Source organism: Platichthys flesus, chromosome 11, assembly GCF_949316205.1.
Source record: "Platichthys flesus chromosome 11, fPlaFle2.1, whole genome shotgun sequence".
NCBI classification, from domain to species: domain Eukaryota; kingdom Metazoa; phylum Chordata; class Actinopteri; order Pleuronectiformes; family Pleuronectidae; genus Platichthys; species Platichthys flesus.
Window position 1 is genome coordinate 18,270,006 of NC_084955.1, and position 23,866 is coordinate 18,293,871.

Here is a 23,866-nt window from a genome sequence, read left to right on the forward strand (position 1 = left end):
ATCTATCGTCTCCTCGTTTCATTATTTATACACAAGTGAGTTTAAGCTGCTTCACAAAACCCATCTCTGCTTCACAAAGCTGCGGTTTCCAGAATCCCAGACCTAGTTTTTGTAGAAGTGAACAGCAGACGCAGAGAGCTGGGGTTTGCATTGGCCCACATCTTTCCAAATGTGCAGGTTCTTCTGTAGAAGTCTTCCGCCTTCTCTAGTTTCTTCCTCCTTGTTCACTCGAGTTCAGTGAAGTGAAGGATGAGGAAAGAGTTCAACCTTTAGTAACAGCACGAAAACCACCACACTGCCTCAAAGTGAAGGTAAGATCCAAAACTGAATTACGAAATCAATTTTGTTTTGTTAGATTTAATTGAAGGAAACCGTTTGAACAAGTTAAAACTATTTTTACTTTGTTCTGTGCAAAAGTGAAATCTTAAGGAAAATGAAGCAATTTGACGTAACTTTTTTTTTTTGAAGAGAGCTATTTTCAGTCTTGTATATGTTTGTTAAATAAAACTATCACATTTAATTTAGCAGAAGCTTTTATCCAAAGTGACTTACAATAAGTGCTTATAACCACGAGGGATCAAACCCAGAACAACAAGAAAGTTTGAAACTGTTGATCAGTAGAAGATCAAATAAATGCTCTAATAAATTTAAAGTAGAACAATGTGTGTGACGGTCTCTAATTATATTTATTGCTCAGTCATTCATAGGAAGTATATTGGTAACATTTTAAAAGATAATTCATTTTGGATTATTATAAGTCTAATAACTAAAACTTGTGGCTTTAAGAGAAGACATTTTGAAATTAAAATACAATCTATAATCATGCTGCGATAAATTCTCAATCTTTAAAAAAATGTAGATATAAAGGAATTAAAGGTTTTAATAACTCATTTTAACTTTCAACATCGTCTTTGATTCCGTTTCCCGGTTTGAAAAACTTTCAAAAGCGGATTTCAACTTGTTTCTGACGCACGATCATTTTAATCGATGTGTTGCTCATGATGATGAAAACACAACAGAGCCAAAACATAATTTAGGATTTCAACTTGGTAATTTAGGACAAGTGAAGCAAATTCTTCTTATTTTCTAATAGACTGGATAGAGAGACGAAGGAAGTAGAGAGGCAGCTCGGTGGTTTCTGGGTAAAGTGTGGTGAAGCTCTGTGACTCTGGAAATGTTTGCTACTGTGTGAATTGTGTTTGTCTCCACTGAAAAGTTCCTTTGTCTGTTATTTTTAGATCCGACATTCAGAATGAACGTCATTGTGTGTTTGGGAATTGGTGAGTTTTACTTTTAAAAATATTTTTTGAATTAAAGATCCTATAAATCCAAATATGTCCCATATATTTAAACACGTTGAACCTACCTAGGATAATAACTGTTTTACTCACATACCAACAGAATCAGCAGTTTTTCTTTAATTTAATACCCATGGTCTCCTTCTGTGAATATATGTTATGAAATGCAGTGTGATGTTCTCTCCCCAGTGCTGGGTGCACTTTCTGCTGCAGCCACGGTGATCCACACAAAACCCAGGCAGAGTGTGACTTTGGAGTGTGGGGTTGACTCCTACAAAGGAAGCCTGACGTGGAAACACAAGGATGAAATGATTATTCAAATTGCAAAGAACGGCCCCCCTCGCAAAGGTAGTTCCAAAAAAAACATAACAGGACATGTGATCGTTTCAAAATCACCACTGACATGTGTTCTCTGTCAAAGGCTCGGCTGCCATTAAGCAAAGGTCAAGGCAGATGGATGATGTGAATCTGAGGATTTCTGACGTGAGGAAAGAAGACGCCGGAGCGTTAACCTGCGAAGCAGACGGGCGCCGCCATGAGCACACGCTTCTTGTGGTTTCAGGTCTGCAGCATCATTTGAGCATTGCACTGGATTCACCTCGTCAGGAGTTATTTATTAGAGTAAAGAAAAACATAGCAGATATTGTATTCTTGAGAGCAGAAGCTGTATTGTCTTAAGTGATTGCTATATTAGATCAAGAGTGGATTGAGGAAAGAAAAACCACCCTAAAATTAAAAAAAGCTACTTTTAGGCCTTAAAAGCAAATATAAATAAATAAAAGACAAACATTTTCACTTTTACCTTCACACTTGTTTTAGGTATTCAAGTATTTTACTGTTCAACCCTTATTAAGTGTTGAACAGTGTCACAAGATTCGGATTAAAAACAAACAAAAACCCGGAAGCTGAAATATCCAGATTCTTGTGTTTAACATGACTCAAGCTTCAAAGGCACTGGATCCTGTTCAACGAGCCTCCCCACCTGACAAACCTCCACTCTCATCCGACAGACTCACCTCGCACTGTTTCTGTTGAAGACTTCCTGTTGAAAATGTGAAGCTGAGAAATATTCAAGGTTATTTCTCTCTTTAGAAAACGTATATTTTGTGATGGTAAAACTGATCTTACAATGATGGAGTTCAGTTAATGAGGTGAAGATGTTCCAGTCGTTACCACCTGGGAACCTGAGGGTCTCTCAGTAAAGTGCGTTTCTCCATCATGGTGCAACAGCCTTCTCCCTAAAAAAAATAATTCACTAGATACTAGTTTTTATTTGGATCTGCTACAAATTGCAATTTTTTCATCATGATTCAACAATTATTCTCTGAAAATTTGAGGGAAATATTGAATGTCTCGATGTGTTAAAAAAAATATCTGGGATCCATGCCCAGATCTGCACCAAAAACCAAATGAGTTCTCCTCTGACCCATGATTCCAGAAATCCCTCCAGTAGTTTTTGTCTAATCAGGCTAAATAACATAAATAACATAAATAACATATCTTCCTGCTACCCACATGTGTTTAGAAAGTGTTTTGTCCTTTTCAGCATAACTCTCCTTTCTCTAATCGACTCTCACTGGTTCCTGGTTTGTTGTCAGTGTCAGCCAGGCCCTCCGAGGAGCAGCAGCCGGGCGGCGAGGTCACGCTCCAGTGTGAGGTCGCAGGCCTGAACCCGGACTCCACTGTGCAGTGGACGGGGCCGGACAAACGGGTCCACGCGGGGTCAGAGGTCCACCTGAATCCTGTGGCCGCCTCGGACGCAGGGGCCTGGCAGTGTGAGTTCTCCCACGGCGGGGAGACGTACAGAGAGGAGCTCGCCGTCCGAGTTAAAGGTGTGACACTGGCTCCTCTGCCTCTGAGAACCCAGCAGAAACCTCCCCATGTGGTCGCTGAGAAAAAGCAAGTGTGTTTGTGTTTTTCCTTTCAGACCCTGTGTCTTCAACATCCCCCCCCGTCCGGAGACCAGAGGTCAACAAGGGGACATCGTGCCCCGGCTGTGCGTACTGCTTTGCATTCTTTTGTGGCCTCTGACCCGAAATTAATCTGAAAGTGACTTTTCACAGGAAGCCTCACTGACTCGTCCTCCTCTCTTCCTGCCACGCTGTGTGTTTTCTCTCTGCTCGAGCAGGCGGCGCTGACCCTCGCGGTTGGGGGGGTCCGCTCGGCTGGTGGCTGTGGGCTGCAGCAGGAGCCGGTTGCGTGGTCGTGGTCCTCCTGACGGCGCTCCTCATTGTCTTTTGCAGGAGGATCAGGAGACGCAAGGTAAGTGAAGAAAGTCTCCTCCGGGAGTCTCCCCGGAAACCAGCAGGAGGAGGGATGGAGGAGGGATGGAGGAGGGATGGAGGAGCAAACAGAGAAAGAGCTGATGAATCTTCTTTTCTTTTCCACTGTAGAGAAAATTGCAGAAGATGATGAAGAATGGCCAAAGATCCGCGAGGCCCAAGACGTACTGTCAGTGTAACTGGTAAATTCTCCTCACTCAGCCTCTCTATTATAATACAAATCTCAGTTCACTTTACAGATGCTTTCTAATAGACTCCCTTCGCTTCATGCTCACGACTCCTTGACCTTCATTCCCACGGCCCCGCTCGCAGGGAGCTTCATTATTGTCTCATAATTAGCGTGAACACATCTCCTCTTCTCCTTCGTCTTTATCGCAGCCGGGCAGCCGCGGAGAAACCTCGGCGAGGACGTCAGAAGGCGAGGCCGTCCACCCTCGCTCTGAAGCCCCTCCTAAAGGAGTGATGGGAGAGATGGATAGAAGAGAGAGGGAAGAGGGGACAGAGGATTAGGTGGAGATAAAGAGAGAGAAATGTGAAAGAGAACCCCCTGCGAGCAAGTGGCCTGAATGTAAAATGGACTTTTGAATGCCGGTGGAAATCAAATCAAAATGTAAAAGTGTATTTCTCACAGAATATAATCTGTAGTTATTCCTCATGTAGCGTGTGAACAAGTATCTCTGCTTCCTCCAGCTTCCCCACCTTCTAATGTTCTGCACAACATCCAGCTGACTTCGATATCCCTTCTTTCTTTGGTGTATTTGATGTATGCGTTGTATAGTTTATGTCTTTTTCTTGTGGGTTTTAAAAGGCCTGAGTATTGTGCTGAAATGTGTACTCCACTCCCCCCCCCCCATTCAATAAACTATAAAGAATCCCAACTCCAGAGTTTGTAAATTAATTCTGTCCTCGTGAAAAACAGGAAGTTTCTATCAGGGATGAAACAGTGACGCTGACTGTGCAGTTGTGTTTGGATATATCTTTTTACAACACAACATCCAACACTATCTTTTCTTCTTTACTATGATGTATTGTTTTAAACTGTACCTGCATCAGCCCTGAAGACCTGAATATACGCCCCACAACTGGTGCAGGGACGCAGGTGTCGATACCAGTGCTGTGCTAGATAGTGTGGAATACACAGTAAACACCTGTTTCACACAGTAACACAACACCACCAGTGGCATATATATACACACGTTCATATATATATACACATATATATCGTCTGTATTGATATGCAATTAAAAATGAATAGGGGTGGATGTGTGTACAGCATGTCATGTAGTACTTAACCGACATGATGGGATCGTAGTGCTGCCTGACTTCCTGTGTGTGTGTGTGCGTGTGCTTGTGTGTGTGTGTGTGTGTGTGTGTGTGTGTGTGTTTGTGCGTGCGTGTGAGTGTGTTTGTGAGACACCAGCAGTGCATGAAGCCGACCAAATGTCAGAGCTGAACTTATCGCTGCACTGAGCACATCACATGTGAGTACTCCTGAACACACTGTGTGTATTTGTTCTGTATTCTTCTGGCTTTAGCTGCTTTAAGGGATTTTCTTACACAGAACCGACTTAAGTCAGGATGTAAATCTGTTTGTCGACACACAGCAACGAAAACTGACAAATCTCATCGACACGGACAGAAATCCAGAATGTAGCACTCCAACCTGGTCTGGTTCAAGGCCGCAGTTTAAGATTTTAAAAAGTGTCTCGTCCTGGTCGCGTCTTTGTTGGTTGAGTTTTTCCAAATATTGCAAGAATCAAAATTATGTAGCAGGAATGTTCCTAGTGTTGTCGGGTGACTTTTGATATTGAGCTGGAAATTGCAATCTTTGTTTATTTGTTTATTTAGAAGGATCCCCATTAGCTCTACCCTAAGACAGAGCTACTTTTAGTGGGGTCCACATTTAAGACATACATACAGATATCAAACATTTTAAAACAAACATTAAATACCAATATCAAACATTTAAAACATGCGTTACATTATAAATATGTTACATTATAGATATCAAAAGTTAATATACATACAAATAGCGATCATATCATATTACAGATATCAAAAATAAATTAATGTTTAATTAACCTTGTATATTTCACCACGATGCCTGAGGGTCTGATCCTCCATGAGATGTGTTTCAGACTTAATTGATCCTATTTGTTTGTAAGTTTTAAAGAGCAGTACTTATGGCAAAATGCTGCAGGTTTTAAAATCATCGACACAGTTGGGATGAAACGTTTCTGCTCTTACGCAAGAAGCCCTCAAACTGACAAACTGTTGTGTGTCTGTATATAAACATGTTATATAGTTTTAAACCCGGTAAGACGTTAACGTTTCTGCTCTCTGTTGCTTGCTCCTGTTCACTGCTGATATCAGCTGCTGCTAAGGGCTAAAGCTCCATGGCCTCTTTGCTGCCAGATGCAAAACACCTGCTGCTGCCTTCAAAGACCAATAATTCAATAATAATTGTAAAAATAATTATTAGGTCTTTGATAGAAGTATTTTTAATTAACAGTAACTGCCTTTCAAAGTATTTCTATTTGGAAATATTACACCATATTACAATGTGTTTTTATTATGAATAATACACTTTTTTTGCAAGAAAATACATATAAATATGTATAAACATTGCAAATATTGCTCTGAAGAGGACTCATGAGTATTCATGGGTTTCAAATAACTTCAAATTCACTTATGGCTTTATGTTATCAGCGTGAATATGATGCCTTGGTCATGCATTTCTTATGCACTTTTACTGTAGAGCCTGTAACATGAATACGGAATAAATTCTGCCAGAATCACCAATTAAAAGCTGATGTTATCAATCATTATATATTTAATAATGTTAGTTTGTTGATGACCTAAACTTTAATGAGCGTAACTCAAACGTTCAACGTGACGCATGGACATCGGCCTCGCGTCACGTTGCAGGAGCCTAATTCAGACGGATCTTTAATTAATTGTAACACACAGTATAAAACTCTGGTATCATCCACTGTGCTACTGAAGAAACTCAACTGAAAACAACTAATGCTATAAAAGAGATTTAGGTCGACTCTGTCTCTGGTTTACTTTCGTCTGATTTCTGTTTTTTTATGTCAGGAGATTAAACTTCTTTTACGTTTGGGGAATAACTTATGTTTTCCAAAAGAACTATTTTACAGCATTATTAACATTTACAGTAGTAAAAGTACGACATATTTAAGTAGTCTCTAGATATTAAGACGACATGAAGTAACTTGAACATATTTGATAAATAACATTGTGCATTCATAGTTGTTTTCCAGTTTTAGCAACCGCTCAAACATCACATTCACTCATTCAGACACATTTACACAGCGCTTGTTTGCCCATTGCTTTTACCACAGTATCTCTCACACACACATCAGGGGCATGGAGCCTTGGATCAAACCGCCGACCCTCTGGTTAGTGGACACCCGCTCTACCCCCTTTAACCACGGCTGTGCCAATATTCCGCCCAATATATTTATATATTTATATTGTGAGGGCTAAGCCTGCAACTCCCAGATATCAGCAGGCACTTGTTAGTTGTTGATACTCGGCCAGAATTATTCTGCAACGATCTTCTTTTCTGGCTTGCTTTGGGGCTTTTTACTCAAATCGGCTCCGTGGGACTACGTTTTAAATAATCTGTCCGGAAAAGAACAGTTTGGCCGTTAAAGAATCCTCGTTTGTCCCGTGAATATGTGTACGATCATTATCCTGCATCGGCCTCCCAGTTAAAGCCCTTTGTACAAATAAGAGCAATGATTCCTGCTCTCTTTCACACCATCAAACTGGAAAAGCACCACTGTAAACTCAGCGTGTTGGAATATAGACCCCGAATGAAGGAGCGCTTGTTTATACTGCACGGTAAAGACAAGTCGTTTAATGTACGAGTTCCCGTTCCTGGAGAGGCTCCATGTGTGATCTGCTCTCTTCTGAAGATCTCTCTGTGGCCCTGGAGGATTGTTTCCTTATGAGAAATAAGGATTCCCTTTCCGTGGCTATTACTCAGTGTTCTTCTTCATCGTTTTGACGCAAACACAGTCATCCAAAGTGAAACTGAAATTTCTTAACCAGAGTGCGTTCCACCCTCCCACTTGTATTTCCAATTGTTCGATCAGTGAAAAACATCGGGGGAACTGAATTTCCAACATTAGTTACACAAACTCTTGGAGACGCCTGCCGCCAATTTGTGTCATGTTAGTTGTTGTTTTTTGTTGGAGGTGAAACAAACTCAGCCTGTTGACCTGTGAGTTTTCAACATCACTTTGCACCTGTAGTTTGAGCACAGGTGCCTGTGCTCAAACTACAGATGCAAAGTGATGTTGTTTTACATTGTATTGATTTCTAACAGCTGTCTATCCACACTCCTTCAAACTACGTGGAGCTGAGAGGTGGTTTCCCGTTCTGTAAACTCCCCTCGTGTGCCGCTTCAGTTCCACGCTGCAGGTTTCACGTCAGGGCAGATTCTGTCAGATGCTCGGCATTGAACAGTGGAATCAAGTAAACTGCAGCTGTCTTATCTGTCGACGTGAATTTGCAGATGAGGTATTATCGAGAGCCGATCGTGATTTTGCAAACGTTTTCTGACAAATCTGAGAGTTAAGTCCAATTAGGTGCACATTGTTTCAGCCTTTATTAATATAATTCTGGTGCAGATGAGCGTGAAAATCAGTTTTCAGTCAGTGTAATTCTTCTAGTCCCTATTGTCTGTGAAGAGAGATGTTTCAATGCATCTCTAAAGGAGAAGACGAGGAGACAAAATGCACTCCATTGTCTGTTCTCCATTGTAAAATACAGAAGTTCATATGAAGTGTTGTTTAACTCAAGCAGCAGAGTGTTGTTGAAGATGATTTTGAAGGAAGGAATCCGCGGACCCAGTACTGGCAGTATAACAAATTCTATATCAAGAAGTTACAGGTCGAGCTCTAGAAACTCTGAGACTTCACAAGCCAAATAGTGAAAATCTGCCAATGCCTGACAAGGCTTCTTATAGGGAGATGATCAACCCAAAACTAGAGATAAAAAGACATCACACATTGGGCTTCTGAATAAATAATGTCTCTTTACTTAAGTTGAAGAAGCCTGCTAAAGAACATTCCGTCTTTACCCATCCATTAGCAGGTCAGAGATTATTTCCAAGGTCAAAGATTATTCCAAAAAGGGAGAGTACTGAGAAAAACATATGGAATAGTATTTAAAAAGTCTGAGAATTTAGGAATCCAGGCGCCATAGATATAAACATGTCATTCTGGTTTGTAACCATGTTAAAAATATCTATTAGCTGAATACACGACAGAAGCTAATGTGAACTGTCAGCAAAATAAACTTGGACTAATCTAGAGGAACCTCTTCTAATTCTCCTGCTTGTAAATCCCCTCCTCCTCTTCCTCGATCAGTGTTTTCTTGCCGAGCCGCAGCAGTAGGAGAGAGGGTGAATCTGTTTTCACTAAAAAGAGTGTCAACCTTTTTATTCACAGTTAAATGTGGAAGTTGGTCCCTCAATCAGATCAGCTTCGCTGCACAGGAGAGCAGTTTAAGAGTTCAGTGGTTTCTCTTGAAGCACAGACGTAAATGCAGGTTCACTGTGTACAAATACATTAAATGTTTAAATAAATCCTGCAGGTCCGACTCTTTGCTGCGCGTCTTCCCTTCCTATATAACACAGGCCATATAATGAGGAAGTGAATCTGCAAGAGTAAAGACATATTAATAGTTGAAAAATGAAGTTGTACTAAGAGTCCACAGCGGTCAAGTGTTATTTCCTTTTATTGTGGTTTTGTTTCTCTCAGTGTTCTCGAGAATAAGATGATCTCAACTATTTACAGGAATGCTGCATCCACACAAACATTCGATTCCTCGGTACGTGGGAGCGGTGCAGCAGTTTTTCCGACGGTGAACCAACGTCATCACTCAACTCATTAGTTTAAGCCTAATCACAGCTTCACAGTCACAGTTTGGCTGCTCGACTCATGCTGAGCCTGTGATGCTGTTTTCCTATAAAAGAAGCTAAAAATAACTTCACACACATCAGGCCCTCGCCAGTAAAACACCAACAAGACTCGATATCACATCTATTCCAATGACACCAGGCGTCTTCTGAGGCGATGCTTGAAATCCACGTCCAAAAGGAAAATAATCCTATTTTCCCGTATCCACGCTGCAGGCTGCAAACAGTGCAGTTACAGCAGATAAGTAAATACCCTACAAACCAGTGGTGTGCGCGGGCGATGGAGGTGGAGTGGTGAGTGGGAGAGAAACACACGAGAAACATTTCTGTTGTCATCGACTGTTTCACAACCCCGAGGATCCACAAGCAGCTTGAATGAAGTCCCCCGCATGACAGACACGTTTTCAGGCGTTGAGCAGAATGTCACTTGTTTCTGATTTCAACATAATTTCCACTGACATTTTGTTTATACCTGAACCATCACAACTGTAACTAAAATACAGTGTGAGCACGGCGTCTTCACGTCTTCTCAGGGCCTCACACATCCTCTGGTGTTTCGTCTTCCTGCCTCGCTTCAGTCTCCCACGATATATATTATAATATCTAACAATTCCACATCGAATCTGCAAATTGATTCAAGGTAAACTCGTGAAAGATCAGGACTATCCATCGCCATTTGTTGGGTAATCTCCAATAAATTTTCATAGTATACCTGAGCCGAGTCGCGTCAGGTAGATTTTCATCAGTTATGGTGAAGACATTAACTCCCATGATCCCACGCTGCTTCACGATGTCACACTCAGTCTCTTGCAATCGATATCATTGACAGACGCCTGACAGTCAAAGCTGCGTTCGAGCCCTTTTCAGACATGAACTCCGGAGAACGTCTGAACACTTGGGTCCAGACTCTCTCCCGAGGTTTGCCTTTCACACATGAAGAATGCGTTGGGTTCTCTGTTTTCATTTACACAGCATCAGCTCGTATCATCGAAAGCTCTCTTGACATCTTTGTTGGTGATTTCCACGTCTTTGGCTCAAGATGTTCGATCCTCCTGATGAGATAGTTCTAAATTAAAATGTTTGCCTCCATTCTTCAGTTTTACAACAGAGGGCCGGCAGGGGAAGGTCAGGAGCCTCTTACTCAAACATTTAGGTTCTCCCATGCAGCCCCTCCAGAGAATGTCAGAGTTCAGGGCATGAAAGCAGCTACATTGTTCATTTGAGATTGTTTTAAAACACAGAGCTTCAGGGAAACCCTCTGTGGTAGAGGACAAATAAGGACGAGGGCACGAAAGATACATATGAAAATAAGTGAATCATCCTTGATTCTTGCTCGCGGCCCACACCTTCTGTCGTTTTCAGTCACGATATCACACACGTCCTGGTTAGGTGTGTGACTAATGAGGGAGTCCTCACTTTCAGGTGTTTACCATCAAAATCTCTGCGAGAAAACCCAGAGAGAAGGAAACAGTCAAATTTAATATCTATTCTACGGCTCATATTGACGGCTTCTGTCCAGATGTTGTCTCAGGAGAACATCCATCGACACGAGGCCCAGCAGAAGAAGACGTTTCTGTGTGGCACCTGTAACTTGGAGGTTTTGTTGTGAGGAGCGAAAAGAGAGCGGGTTTCATCCGGAGCTCAGAGGGAACAGAAGCAGGTGTGAGGCCTTCATGTACAGAGGCAGGCGGAGGAAACCTCAGAGAGGCACATGAGACGTGTTTGTTTTGTCCTTGTTGTGGTTCACGTCTCTAAACCACCTCGACACTTGTTCATGCAGTACACGTCCCTTAAAGATCCCTGTCGCTGCTGGTAGTCAGTAAACTGTCCTCAGGCAGATCATCTCAGCTCAGGATGAAGAGATGTTTTTTATAATGACAAAAAATTCATGTTTTCAACGCAGTCATTTCGTCTGCATTTTAGATATTTTGTCCTCTTAGCATCTTTTAAACGTCATTTTGAAATTCAATAAGCTGATTTTAATGCTGTTTCCTTAAATGTTGCTAAAAAGAAACAAAAGAATTAAAAAGATGTCGACTGCGGCTGCCAATCCAGTCTTATTCACTTGCTTTTACCTTTTCAGAAACTGTCAGATCATGTGATAGGTTTAGAGATGTGTACTCTCAGTGTTAAAGCTCCACTGAATGTCCCTCAGTAGAGTGCATACCTCCGCCAAGGCCCCACAGTCAGCTTGAATTCTCACAATCATAGATATCCGTCTCTTAACTCGGCCTGATTTTTATATATCGAGATCCCTAGAATTATTCCTTGGGAAATTGAGGAAAACAATTCTGGAATTTAAACGTTTGATCTAGCAAAGGTTAAATCCTGGACTAACACCATCATTGAAAGGGGCTTTTTTTTTGTTCAATCTTGCTTACAAACCAACAACATCAACATTCCCTGTAATTATATAACTCACTTCAGTAAGGATGATAACAAGCTGTTCAACACAAAAACTCCGACGGCAGCCCGAGCGGACTGAGATCCACGGATGTTCTGCTGCTGAGACTTTACAGCGGGATCAGAGATAAGCACCGGCAGATGTCTGGCTGTTTCGCAGGTGCACAATAAGTAATAAGAGAATTACTGGGACCTGCAGAGAGTAAACCGATCAGTACACAGGATGACTGACAATTGATTTTCTCCATTTCAGCAAAAACACGACACGGGAGGATTGAAACACGGATTTTACAGTAAACGCGATGTGATGGAAATTCATCTTGAGATTTGAAATCATGAAATTCTCAGACTGGAGCTGCTTTTGAGTCTTTACAATAATAAGCTCTGCAGAGTTCATACAACAAGCACGGGCGCTCAAAATTGAACAACTGGCCGCAGGTTCACAAAAGCCAGAACTTTTACAAAGAGGTGCTTCTTAAAACGTAATATGAAAAAATACATAATATCCTCCTCTGTGTCTGTCTGCTATGTCCGTCCGCTGAAGCAAACTCCATGTTTGCCAATGCCACAGCAGTGAGACACCTGGTCAGTTTTCCCTTACAGCGACTTTAGGCCCATAAACCTAACTGGTCTATGTGTTGCTGCAAAATCTGAACATTCTTTATCCATTGAAAGCAGTATCATAAGAGGCAGTTTAGCTCAGGGCTGTATTTAGTTAAAAATGTTCCTTCTTACATCCATCTCAGTGCATATACCTCCACTTTGCAAAGGCCAGACAGTCCGTCATGTGTCTGTCTTCCTCTTAAAATTTGAAAAACTGGATATAAGATAACTGGGTCTGCATCAAAATGTAATGGGTACTTGAACCATGCATATCAGTTCCGTTCATATTGAGTAATGTTACGGCCAAATAAACAAACAGACCTGTGTGAGTTTGTTGAAGCACCAGAATGTCATCATTCGTTTGTTTAATCATCAAATACTAATTAATGAGGAGACAATAATGAGTTCAGATTAAAACATCAGTGGAAACCTCTTCCGCAAACTGTCGGGTTTCATTCGTATCATTAACAAACTCGCACAGACCAGAATTGGATGAACCTTTCCGATTTTTATTCTGAATTCTCTTCAAATGATCAAAGATCCAAACACGGGTTGCCGAGCTGAAGTGTCACAAAAGAAGCACATAAAGTTTTCAGTCAGTCGCACTGTGACATATTGTGATGGAGCTTTAACGGAGCGATTAGGTACGACTATTTTAAACTGAGGAAAAGTAAGTTACGTAAGTTTAAAGCTCCTCAAAAGGTAATTTAAGATTTTGAGACGGAGATAATTTAGACTTTTTATATATATATATATATATTATTTAGGTTGTTTTAATATTCAAACATAGGAAAGAGCAGCTTTTTTTACAGTGTTAGTGCGTATTCAGCATGCTGAGAAGTTTCAAAGTAGAAACTATACTGACGCACGTCTTCTATACTTGCTTCCTATAGAAGATGTCTTAATGTAGTTGAAACATAAATATATGATTGTTACCATTAAACAAGACAATGTCCTGAAATAAACAATGTCTACAGCGAAAGTAGGTTAATGTGTGAGGAGACGCAAAGGGACTGGTCATGGAGTTGAGAGAAATTATATACGATGAAATGTGTTGCTCTGTAAGATTTAAATTCTCCTGATATATTTATTTTACCACATATATATATATATATATATATATATTGAAGTCCCATCTTTCTCAGCATCTGTCCCAGCAAAATACTTTCCTTTACCGGATTAAGAATTCGGTACACAGGAGTTCAGTGGTTTCTCGTAAAGCAAAGACGTAAATGCAGGTTCACTGTGTACAAATACATTAAATGTTTAAATAAATCGTGGAGGCAGCTGCTGCAGGTCTGACACCTTGCTGCACGTCTTCCCTTCCTATATTACACCGGCCACATAATGAGGAAGTGAATCTGAAAATGAATAGGTGAAAAGTGAATTTGTATTAAGAGTCAAATGTTATTTCCTTATATGTTGTTTTTGTTTCTCACAGTGTTCTTGAGAATAAGATGATCTCAAATATTTACAGGAACACTGCATATACACAAACATTCAATCCCTCGGTACGTGGGATCCGTGCAGCAGTTTTTCCGACGGATTCTTTGGAAATATCAAGTTTTTCTTTGACAGCTGATTTCTCCACATTTTCCAGCCATTCATAGCTTTTGTATTCTGATAAACTAATTATGTGTCTACATCCGAACAATTATTCCATTGGGAGAAATCAACTGAGCCTTTAAAATAGATAAATTAGGACGTAAACCGACTGTGTGCAAACTAGAGCACGATAAAAAAAGAGAATGAGTTCAGTGGGACTCCTCCATGTTATTAGCCAGCGACTCCTATGACAATTAAAACAAATATTTGTTCGGTTTGTTGTTTATTTGTGAGTCCGATAACATGCCGGCTAGATTGTGTTGACCGATTGATGGGCTTTATTTTTGAATCGTCCAATATTATAATGTAACATATATGTTTTTTGTTCTTATTTAGAGATGAACTGTATTATGATGTCAAAGAAAGGTTCAGTGATCTTGCTCTCGTCCTCTGTAACAACCAATCAAAGGTCAGGATTCTGACTTTGGCCTGATCAACAGCTCTGCGTTTCTTTCTCTAGACCAATCGGTGGTGAGGGAGGTGCAACAGCTCTTAAAAGGGTTCGTTTGATAAATATTCATCATTTCCTCCTGACACCAGATCAGTGAACATCGAGGGACATCTCAGCGACGACAATCGTAAGTATAATGATTTCTTTTACATTTTTACCTTAAGTTCATATAACTGATAATATAAAAACACTTACCACCTTACACTATCTGTTTATTTTCTTTCTCTCCAACCTGATACAATTTTTTTATCCAAATCATAAACAGCACAATCATTAACAGCAGGTCCAGCGGGGCTGAGTTGCATAGACAGTTTCATATTTTCATTTTTGTAATGTGTAATATTCTACAAGACATGATGAAAGGATCAACAGCACTCACCAAGAACACTTTGATTTAAACGGACAGGAAATATTGAGGTTTTAAACATAAAGATATTAACAAAAATATATTAAAAATGTTTTTTTATAAATTTGTTATTACGCACAAAATCAGTGTTGCATTTGTTGAATCTCTTTATTCTTTCTTTGAGCTTTGTAACAAAAGTTCAGTCTTTATGAAGTCGGCAGCTGACCGCTACAAAGAGTACAACCGCTATATATACAACTTTACAAATTATAAATCTAAACTTTGATTATATAGTAATAGTAAAACTGAATTTTATTTTAAATTGAGCTTTGTATATAGTATGAAAAAATAGATACATCAATTAAATCCTGTTATTCTGACTTTCTGAATAAGAGTTACTGCACCGAAAAAAAAATCTGTTCAAACTGCAGCTTTTACAGCGTAATTTGTTGAGGAGGGAATTTAAGAAAGTAAGAAGGTGTTAAACCTAATTCAGCAGGACTTTAAAAAAAAAAACAGATACACTTTATTAGAGAAAAACGTATCCGAGTAGTTCTTCTCTTGTTCTTTCTTGTTTCTCTTTGCGCTCCTCCTCCCCTCGTTCACCTCTCCCTTGGGTTTGGCCTCCCCCCCATGTTGACAACAGCCACCATCCTCTGACTTGTTTCTGGGTTACAGCTCCACAGGTGGGATGACTGTTTGGTCTCGTTTCAACTTTTTTTTTTATTACAAACTCAGAGTTATCACAGTTGTAAGAAATGACACAACGTTATTTATTTTCTTTCATCGTTCCAATCGGATATGTTGACATATGGATTTTAGTCAAGTGTTTTAAATCCTTGATCTTATCCTGTTATACTTGAAACTTACACAAACCATTTGCTCTGAGTCTTTCCTCTTAGATACACACATCACCTCAGATATGAATGTTTCCTGTTGCTTATCTTGAGACACTGACATGAATCGTTATAAATTGAACCAAAAACATGCACCATATTTAAAGGTTGAGGCCCCTCACACGTGATAGTAGCTTTTTAAAACCATGAGCTGAATTTGATCGATATACTATGATTAATGTTGGTGTACCTACAAAAAATAATCATTTGTTACCTTTATAAATTAGAAATATATCCTGATTATCACCTTGCATATTATTGCGTTAAGTTGTGACGGAGACTTTTGCTGCCAACTTCTTTTATTATATTTTATGTATTTATTGAATCACTGACAGTAAGGACATGACAGGATATTAGGGGAGAGAGAGATGGACGGACTCGAACCAGGGACGTTGCATTCACGGCCTCTGGATACATCTAAGACGGAGTCCCAGCTTTAATATCTTTGTGCCACAAATATAATAATCAGAACCCTGGACCATAATTCATGTTTAAATATTGATCCAAAAAAATACTCAAAAGACGCAAAGCTTATACTTTCCATTATTTTTATTATTTCTTTGTTAGTTCTTGTAATTTTTTTAAGACCACAAACCAGATGCTAAGACACATTGCGCCCCTTCACTTGTTTATACAGCATAATGCATTAAATAGTGCCACAATAAATAAATAAACAACGATCTGCATCAACTTTTACGTAACAGTTTATTTCATCTTTTTGTCACAAAGGCTCTCGACAAATTGAATTCACTTCAAACTTAAAATACTTGACCAGACCTTACTTATAAAACAATGAATAAAGTTTTGCTTCAGTTGTTTTGATTTTTTTTTTTCATTTATTTTGATTCAAGGAGGAAGAAGTCAAAACTTGAATTGAAATGAATCCGTACATTTTCTCGTAAAGGGTCAAATCAATATAAAAGCAGCATGAAAAATCTTTGAAACGATTTTGGTGCACATACTGTGTTCACCATGGATACATAAGACACGTGTGGGGGCAGGGAGATGACGGAGCCATATAGGGAAAGAAAAAGAAACATCTATCTTAAACCACAGTATATCTGTGCTGCCGGGGCTGTGGTGACTTTTTTCTGTCTGTTTAAGCGTGGAGAGATCCGTCTTTCGTGGAACAGCAGAGGAAGAGAGGGGGTGAGAGGCAGGGAGGGGAAGGGGGGGGGCGAGATTGGGATACGAATCTGCACCTTAACTAAATCAAGGCCCACCACAACCCAGCGTACGCTCCGACTCTCTTCCCTCCATCGTTTGTCTGTGTCTTTTCATCCAAAGCCCAACCACAGGCCGCCTACTCTCAACCCTCTGAACTTCTCTTCTTTTATCTTCTTAAATCTCTAAATCTGAGACCACCACAGACCCCTCTCTGCTTCCTGCTGAGGGGTTTTACTCTGCAGCGAAATTTCCTATTGTATACCACACAGAATGAAATATAAGCAGGGATATATCTATGGTAAAATATATATTTTTTCGAACAGCTGCTTTTGTAAACTCATTTGTTAAATCTTAAATAAAGTGTTCACTTTATTTTTTGGTATACACCTTTGCCGACTCCCTTAATCAGATCCCTTCTTTGAAAAAATTGTCTTGAATCATCTGTAATAAGTATTTTTGGCTCTACATGCTCCTTGTTGGAGGTAAGAAATGTAATGCTGCGCAGACGACACACAGTTGTATATTCACGCCCTGTTAATTAGCATTTTTTAACCAGATTATTACAACTTCAGAGAATGTATATGAACGTGTTTTCTGGATGTTTCTAAATTGCCTGTTTTTTCAGAATTGTGAGCGTGATGGAGAAGTTTGTCCTCATTCTCTTACCTGCCCTCATCGCAACATCAGGTTTGATGTCCTGATTCCAACTGATTGGTTTATTTTAACTTTGGGCGGGATATTTATTTTGAACACAACATCCCTCTCACTGTCTTAGGTGCTAAGGAGTCCGTTTATGCTCGGATAGGAGAGAAGGTCGTCCTAAAGCCTCCATCGATTAACGGTTTAAGTAGATATGTGTACTGGACGTTTCATAAAGAGGACGGCTTTTCACTTGCCTGGAGCAATCCCTATGGCGGAAAAAACATTGCTAAAGGTAAATAATGCATTTACTTATTCATTGGTATGATAACCTCTTTGTACCATCTTAATTTCCTGTGCTTATGATAGTAACAATCAGTATTTCTTGCTTTGCAGTTGAACCCTGGAAAGATAAGTTGACCTTGTCTGACGACTCACTGGTCATCGATAACGTCCAACCAGAGTTCTTTGGGACATACTTTTGTAAAATTGAATCTGCAATTCAAAATGTACATTTCCATTCCATCGAACTTATCAAACTCGACGGTAAGAGTGAAAACAAAGAGACGTGTTCTGCTCAGTCATGTCATGCTATTATACTTTATGTTGTTTTAAACATACTCCAGAGGCAGATGTTTCATTCAATTCCAGCCTCTGTAGTCGAGCGTAAAAGCAATTTGTTACTAACTGGTTTAAATAGTTGACATTCTGGTGAAGTTGCTAATGATTTTTTCACTCTCCTTAATTTCTGTCCTAGTGAGTGTGAACCCAGCCAATCCTCTGCTGCCTGGAGAATCTCTGTCCCTGTCCTGCACCGTAGATTATCCCAAGAAGCCTGAGATCCACTGGCTGAATCCCAGAGGCGAGAAGAAAGGCCAGGGAACAGTCACTGTGAAGGTCACAAGCCAAGACGATGGCATGTGGACCTGTGTAGTGGCAGAAGAAAAACAGGTCAAAATGCCTGTAAAAGTTATGGGTGAGCTGCAGTTAAAGCACAAGTTTGAATTTCACAGAAGTCAAATCTCGTTCAGATGAAAACTTTATTTCTCTTTTTATTCTCATTTCAGGCCTTTCTCCAGCTCCTGTACTTCCTCACTACACGTCTACATCCTCACGCTTCGCTGTCCCCTGTTCGATTCCTCATCCCATCACCTGGGAGCAGATCAAAGCTAAGGGCGTCCAGGAAGTTCACTGGCAATTCTTCCCAGCGACATCATCAGGCCTCAATTCCCAGAGGCTCTTCACCCTCTCACTGGATTCGCTGAGCTGGAAGGAAGACCAAACCCGAGATTTGAAGCCTGCATCAGATCCCGAAAAACGAAATCTGGAACTGACCAGAAAGCTGGGCAGAGTGGACGACAGAGGGGACTACGTGTGCACTATGAAATTTAAAAATGGCCTGATCCTGAACAGGACGGTGCACGTGGAGGTGTTGCAAAGTAAGTCTAAGTGAATTGCATGGCACCAGCCCAGCTCTGTGTTACCCTCACATCTGTCGAGTGAGTATTTGTTTGCTCGTTCATTATCATCGCAGCATCCTTGTATATATATTTTTTGACATCAGGTTTTTTTGCGTCCTTCTTATTGTCATTCATGACAAAGTCGGAGACAATTACTTGTTTGCCACCTCTCCGCTTCTGCTCTCTTGCACCAAGCGAGTGTTTAATCTATCTGCTGCAGAGTTTATTGGAAAATGTCCCCGTGTGACATTTGTCTAATTCAATGGTTAATACACTAGTCTGGCTCCACTTGTTTTAATAGAGTATAACGAGCTGTCCCTCTGCCAGAGGAACGGGATAAAACAACATGTTTTAATAAGACTTTGAGCCCTGAGCATTTAACATTTAACATTAGTTTTTTCCCCTAAAGTCCACTGATCTGATGGATTAATTAATTTGCTCTTGGACTTTGTTGTAGCGTGATCTCACTGGAGTCCAGCTGCAGCATTTCATGGTCTCTCTTCAGCTTTGTTGGGGATTTACCTCCATCTGCCAAAACAAATTAAATGTTGCACGTATTTAAAAGACTGTTGATTTGTGTAATTCAGGAGCTTATTTAACACGACTCAGGTTTGGTTTGTTTAGTGATGTCCAAGCCAGCTAGAAATAAACATGAAATCACTTGGAAACATTAACTTTCACATTCTAATCTGATTGTAAGTGGTAAAAGTGATGACTTACAAATAGTTTTATGTTTTTCTGAGTGTTTGTTTATATCAAGAAACACAAAAAATACAAAGAAATACACACACAATACAAAAAGAAATTATTTTAATAATATAAAGAAAAGAAAAACTGGGGACTCTCCCAGCTCATCCACTGGATCGACCCTTAAGGTTCATTAAAAGTTAATTTCAAGCCTCTATAGTTTTTTTATGTAAAGTGGTTGGGAGAAGACTTCAAGATATTAAAATGTGAAAAAGACGTCAGCTTCAGAAAGGACAACTGTATACTGATTGTTTCTTCCCTTGCTCCCCAGTCACCTCCTCACCGGGACCACACCTCCTCTCTGGCCAGCAGCTCAACCTGACGTGCAGCGTGGGCCAACCGCTGCCCTCTGACCTCCAGCTGCGGTGGACCCAACCTAAACCAGCAGCCCAGCCTGGTCTGAAGTCTGACCAGCACTCTGCCCGTCTCACCATCCCAGAAGTGAGCACGGACGATGGAGGACTTTGGGTGTGTGGGCTGTGGCAGGGTGAGACGCAGCTGACGTCGGCTGCGATAAGGTTGACGATAGGTGAGCACAGGAAGCGAGAGCAGAGCAGGAAATATGACATCAGCGTGACCTTGTGGCCACAGTTTTGAAACTACAGAAACTTGGTTTTACAAGGTGCGTTCTCTACAGTATCCTGTTTGACGACTGTCCTCCTCCTCCTGTTTGCAGATCCCAAAGTGAGTGTGTGGACGCTGGTGATGGCGTGCAGCGCTGCAGCCATCGTGGTCCTCCTCCTCCTCATCCTGGCTCTCGTCCTCCACCGGCGCAGACGTGTACAGTCAAATAATTTCTACATCTTTTTTCGTTAGATCACAATAGGCCATTAATGTTGCATTAAAAGTTAACTCTCAATCTCTCTGTGTCTGTCTCACTCTGTGGCTGACATTAGCGGAAGATGAGACACCTCAGGCATCAACTCTGCCGATGCAAAAAGTACGTACTAACCATTTCCTGGACTGGTGAAATGGCTCCGAACTCACATTTACACTCACTCACACTCATCCGCGGCGGCATTTGAATAACAAGTGCTGCCATAAGGTGTATTTATGAAAATACACCAATAAATAAGCATCTAAACTTCAAAACCTGTGACTCTCTGTTTCAGACCCAAGCCCAAAGGATTCTACAGAACATGATATCTCCCAGAAAGTAATTTCCAACAGGACACGGCCACCGATTGAATTTCTTTCCAGATAAGATGGATTTTTCTGTCGTATCTACTAAACTGTGAAGCTGTGTGAGCTGCGAGAGATGAAAGTCTGAAAGTTTGAATCAAAGTTCAGTCATCGCTGAGATGCCAGATGAGACTCAGAAACAAAAATGTATTTTACAGTTGTAAATATCAACCAGGCTGGAGTGTGTTTAATTCCATATCTTCAATTCAATTGTGTCTCTTTTTTTTATGATAATAAGTAGCTGTTTCTTTTCATATGTTTGATTCAGTGTATTTAGTATTATTTGAGTATTTTTTAATTTCCATGTCATGTATGTTCTTTATGACGCTCCTTTGAAAGGCTTGGTTACCTGCTGCAATAAAAACTTACACATTTATTTTATCTGTACACAGAGATTTAAACTTTATTACTTAAACTAAAACAGGGTCCTGAGTAAATCAGCTTTCTTGGTGAGTGGCCCTGCAGTGGTTTGGAGGTTGGGGTGGAGGCTGGTGTCAGTGGAGTGGGGTGGATGCCATCTGACAGATCCGAGGATACTTGTAGGAGCAGGGAACATCGTACCACTTCTGAGAGCGGCTGTCCACCACGGCACAGTCCTCGCCCTCCGGCCCGGCCGACTCGTGGTTGTCTGGCTCTGATTTCAAGATGTCCCAATATCTTCAAATGGGGAAGAAAGAAAAAAGACAGAATTATGGCCATGCAGTTGTAGGCCACCGTATAATACCGTATATAAACCTGTGGAATATATTATGTCTTTTTAAGTGTGTGATACCAAAACCAAGGCCTTCATCATAAGTCTATAACTCCTACAGCGCTCTCTCTCTCTCTGCAGTTGTTGCAGCTGCTTGGAAGGTTATGAGTCATTAAACCCATAACTCAGCTGCTTGTTCGTGTAGAAACAGCATTTGAATCATTTCAAACTCACGGGTTTTTAAGTGTTGAGTTGTCGACCCATTTCCATTCTCCCTCTTTCTCAAAGTCAGACAGTCCGATCCAGTAGTGTGTGTAGAACCCTCCGAACCTTCTGCTTTCTTTTTCCACAGCGTCCTAAAAGGTGTTCCACTCAAATTAAAAAACTTTTGGAGAAGAAATACATTGAAATGCCAAAGAAAAGCATAAACAGTTGACAAACACACGTACGTGCTGTCCCATTGTGGTCAGAATGGCAAGATGTCCGCCTTTTAATGCACAGATATGTGTACTGGTAAGCCAGTCCTGCCTGTCAGGGCTTATTTGGAAGCACTGATCTGCCACCTGAAACCACCCGGCAGGACACTCTGAGCAGTTGAGTCCTGTGAGGAGAGAAAAAAAGGAAATGATCAGACAACTACAAAGTTAGTTTAACAGAAAGAGGCAGAACACATGCAACCTCAGAACAAAGTATATTAACAAATGACTGTGTATCTGGGAACAAAGGAGGTTAAACCTTTGAGAGACTAAAAATTCAATAAATAATTTGCTCAAGCTTATCAAGCTGCTTTTAATCCATGTGGACTTATAAAGTGTGATGATTGTGTTGCCATATATTTGTGCTGCATGTTGTCCAATATATCATTTCATATTTCAGAAAGACATGGACCTATGAGTCTTAAAATAAAGCTTAACTAACTATCACCATCTGCTGGAGCCTGGAAGAGGAGAGCACACTACCTGGTGCTGAGCAGTTGGTCGCCAGGTCGGAATACTGTTCACACAGGAGTCTGTAGCGATCCTTCAGAGAGTCGAATCTCAGCTTCAGCTTTTCCAGCTCCTCCTCTGGAGCGTCAGCGGCCTGAGAGACGGCGCCGCAAACCAACAGGCCCATGAAAACAGAGAGCAGGACGCGGCCTCTGATTCCCAGGGCACCTTGTTAGACGGATAGCAGAAGGTAAAAAGATATGACATTAGCGCACAAGCAAACAGACCCAACATACACACACATCTCCTCCTGCACACTTTGTAAGTGGTTTACCTTTGGATTTGATGAGGCTCATTGTGGCTGTCGACCTGTGGGATATCACAGATTCTCCTCCTCTCTCTCTCTCTCTGCCCTCTGGGTGTTTTATAGAGCGGTTTGTGTACAAATTGAACGTAAAGTACAGATTGCACAAATCTTCCAAACAGATCGGCCTCCTCTCACACAAAACCTGGAAAAACCTAATGTTGCAATATTGGAAAAGCCAAACCATTGATTAGCCGCCGGATCAGATTCGATAAACAAACTTTTGCCAGTTCGGCGTGATTTACCGTTGAATGAGCAAAGTTCTTTGGCAAAGATGGAGGTCTAAAAATTGCGATTCAGCATTTATCGGTGTAGTGCGTTGCTGAGGGTTATTTGTATTCTCTCCATTAGCAGAGCAGCTGCAACAATATCACCTCTACACCACAACACACACAGACACACACACTCACACACACACACACCAGATGCCCAATCTGTGGCTCCAAAAAACTGTCAACATGTTGTTGTTTTTTTTGACATGTCCCATTTATTATTTTTTTCTTGGCAGCTTATTCCCGCAGCCACTGTCAGCTCTTGTACTTCTCGAGGTTTTATTATTCAAACCAAAACTAATTAAAGCAGAGGAGGACTGGGCCGTTGTTTATCTCTGAGTATGTTTCAGGGAGAGAAAATTTGTGTTCTCACATCGCGACAAATTCTTATCGTCAGAGTTTGGTATTTTATAAAAATAAATATTTAACAGGCAGATGCTTCTCTGTCACAGCTCTGTCACCCGTCCAGTCTTTTTTTAATTAATGTCAGGCAGTTGAAGGGTTTTTCCAAGTATTGTTTAGAAAGTTTTTGATCTGTCAAGCATCTTACTCTCACATAATGTCATGTAACAGGCATCTGT

General features: G+C 40.7%; 3 protein-coding genes across 5 annotated transcripts; 2 read left to right on the forward strand and 1 right to left on the reverse strand.

The window, feature by feature from the left end:
* The first annotated feature begins 147 nt into the window (after positions 1–147).
* On the forward strand, positions 148–4,458 carry LOC133965460 (uncharacterized). 2 transcript variants are annotated; one of them, XM_062400033.1, is made up of 10 exons: positions 148–311; positions 1,094–1,142; positions 1,239–1,280; positions 1,488–1,646; positions 1,720–1,860; positions 2,897–3,130; positions 3,226–3,294; positions 3,427–3,560; positions 3,692–3,762; positions 3,959–4,458. In XM_062400033.1, the coding sequence occupies exons 3-10, from the start codon at positions 1,253–1,255 to the stop codon at positions 4,041–4,043; spliced, it is 921 nt and encodes a 306-aa protein (XP_062256017.1). In that variant the 5' UTR covers positions 148–311; positions 1,094–1,142; positions 1,239–1,252; the 3' UTR covers positions 4,044–4,458. The 2 variants fall into 2 exon arrangements, with proteins under 2 accessions (XP_062256017.1, XP_062256016.1); XM_062400032.1 differs by lacking the exon at positions 1,094–1,142 and having other exon boundaries at positions 149–311.
* A 562-nt stretch (positions 4,459–5,020) lies between these two features.
* Positions 5,021–21,408, forward strand: cd4-1 (CD4-1 molecule). Of its 2 annotated transcripts, XM_062399989.1 has the most exons (11): positions 5,021–5,061; positions 14,605–14,722; positions 17,630–17,691; positions 17,780–17,938; positions 18,040–18,189; positions 18,401–18,619; positions 18,711–19,082; positions 20,122–20,379; positions 20,527–20,630; positions 20,747–20,790; positions 20,963–21,408. In XM_062399989.1, exons 3-11 carry the CDS (start codon positions 17,643–17,645, stop codon positions 20,991–20,993), a joined length of 1,386 nt encoding a protein of 461 aa, XP_062255973.1. In that variant the 5' UTR covers positions 5,021–5,061; positions 14,605–14,722; positions 17,630–17,642; the 3' UTR covers positions 20,994–21,408. The 2 variants fall into 2 exon arrangements, with proteins under 2 accessions (XP_062255973.1, XP_062255972.1); XM_062399988.1 differs by having other exon boundaries at positions 20,747–21,408.
* cldc1 (C-type lectin domain containing 1) lies at positions 21,405–23,136 on the reverse strand. Its single transcript, XM_062400036.1, has 5 exons — positions 22,984–23,136; positions 22,683–22,877; positions 22,173–22,324; positions 21,958–22,079; positions 21,405–21,689 (listed from the first exon to the last, which is right to left on the reverse strand). The coding sequence occupies exons 1-5, from the start codon at positions 23,003–23,005 to the stop codon at positions 21,527–21,529; spliced, it is 654 nt and encodes a 217-aa protein (XP_062256020.1). The 5' UTR covers positions 23,006–23,136; the 3' UTR covers positions 21,405–21,526.
* Between the last annotated feature and the right edge of the window lie 730 nt (positions 23,137–23,866).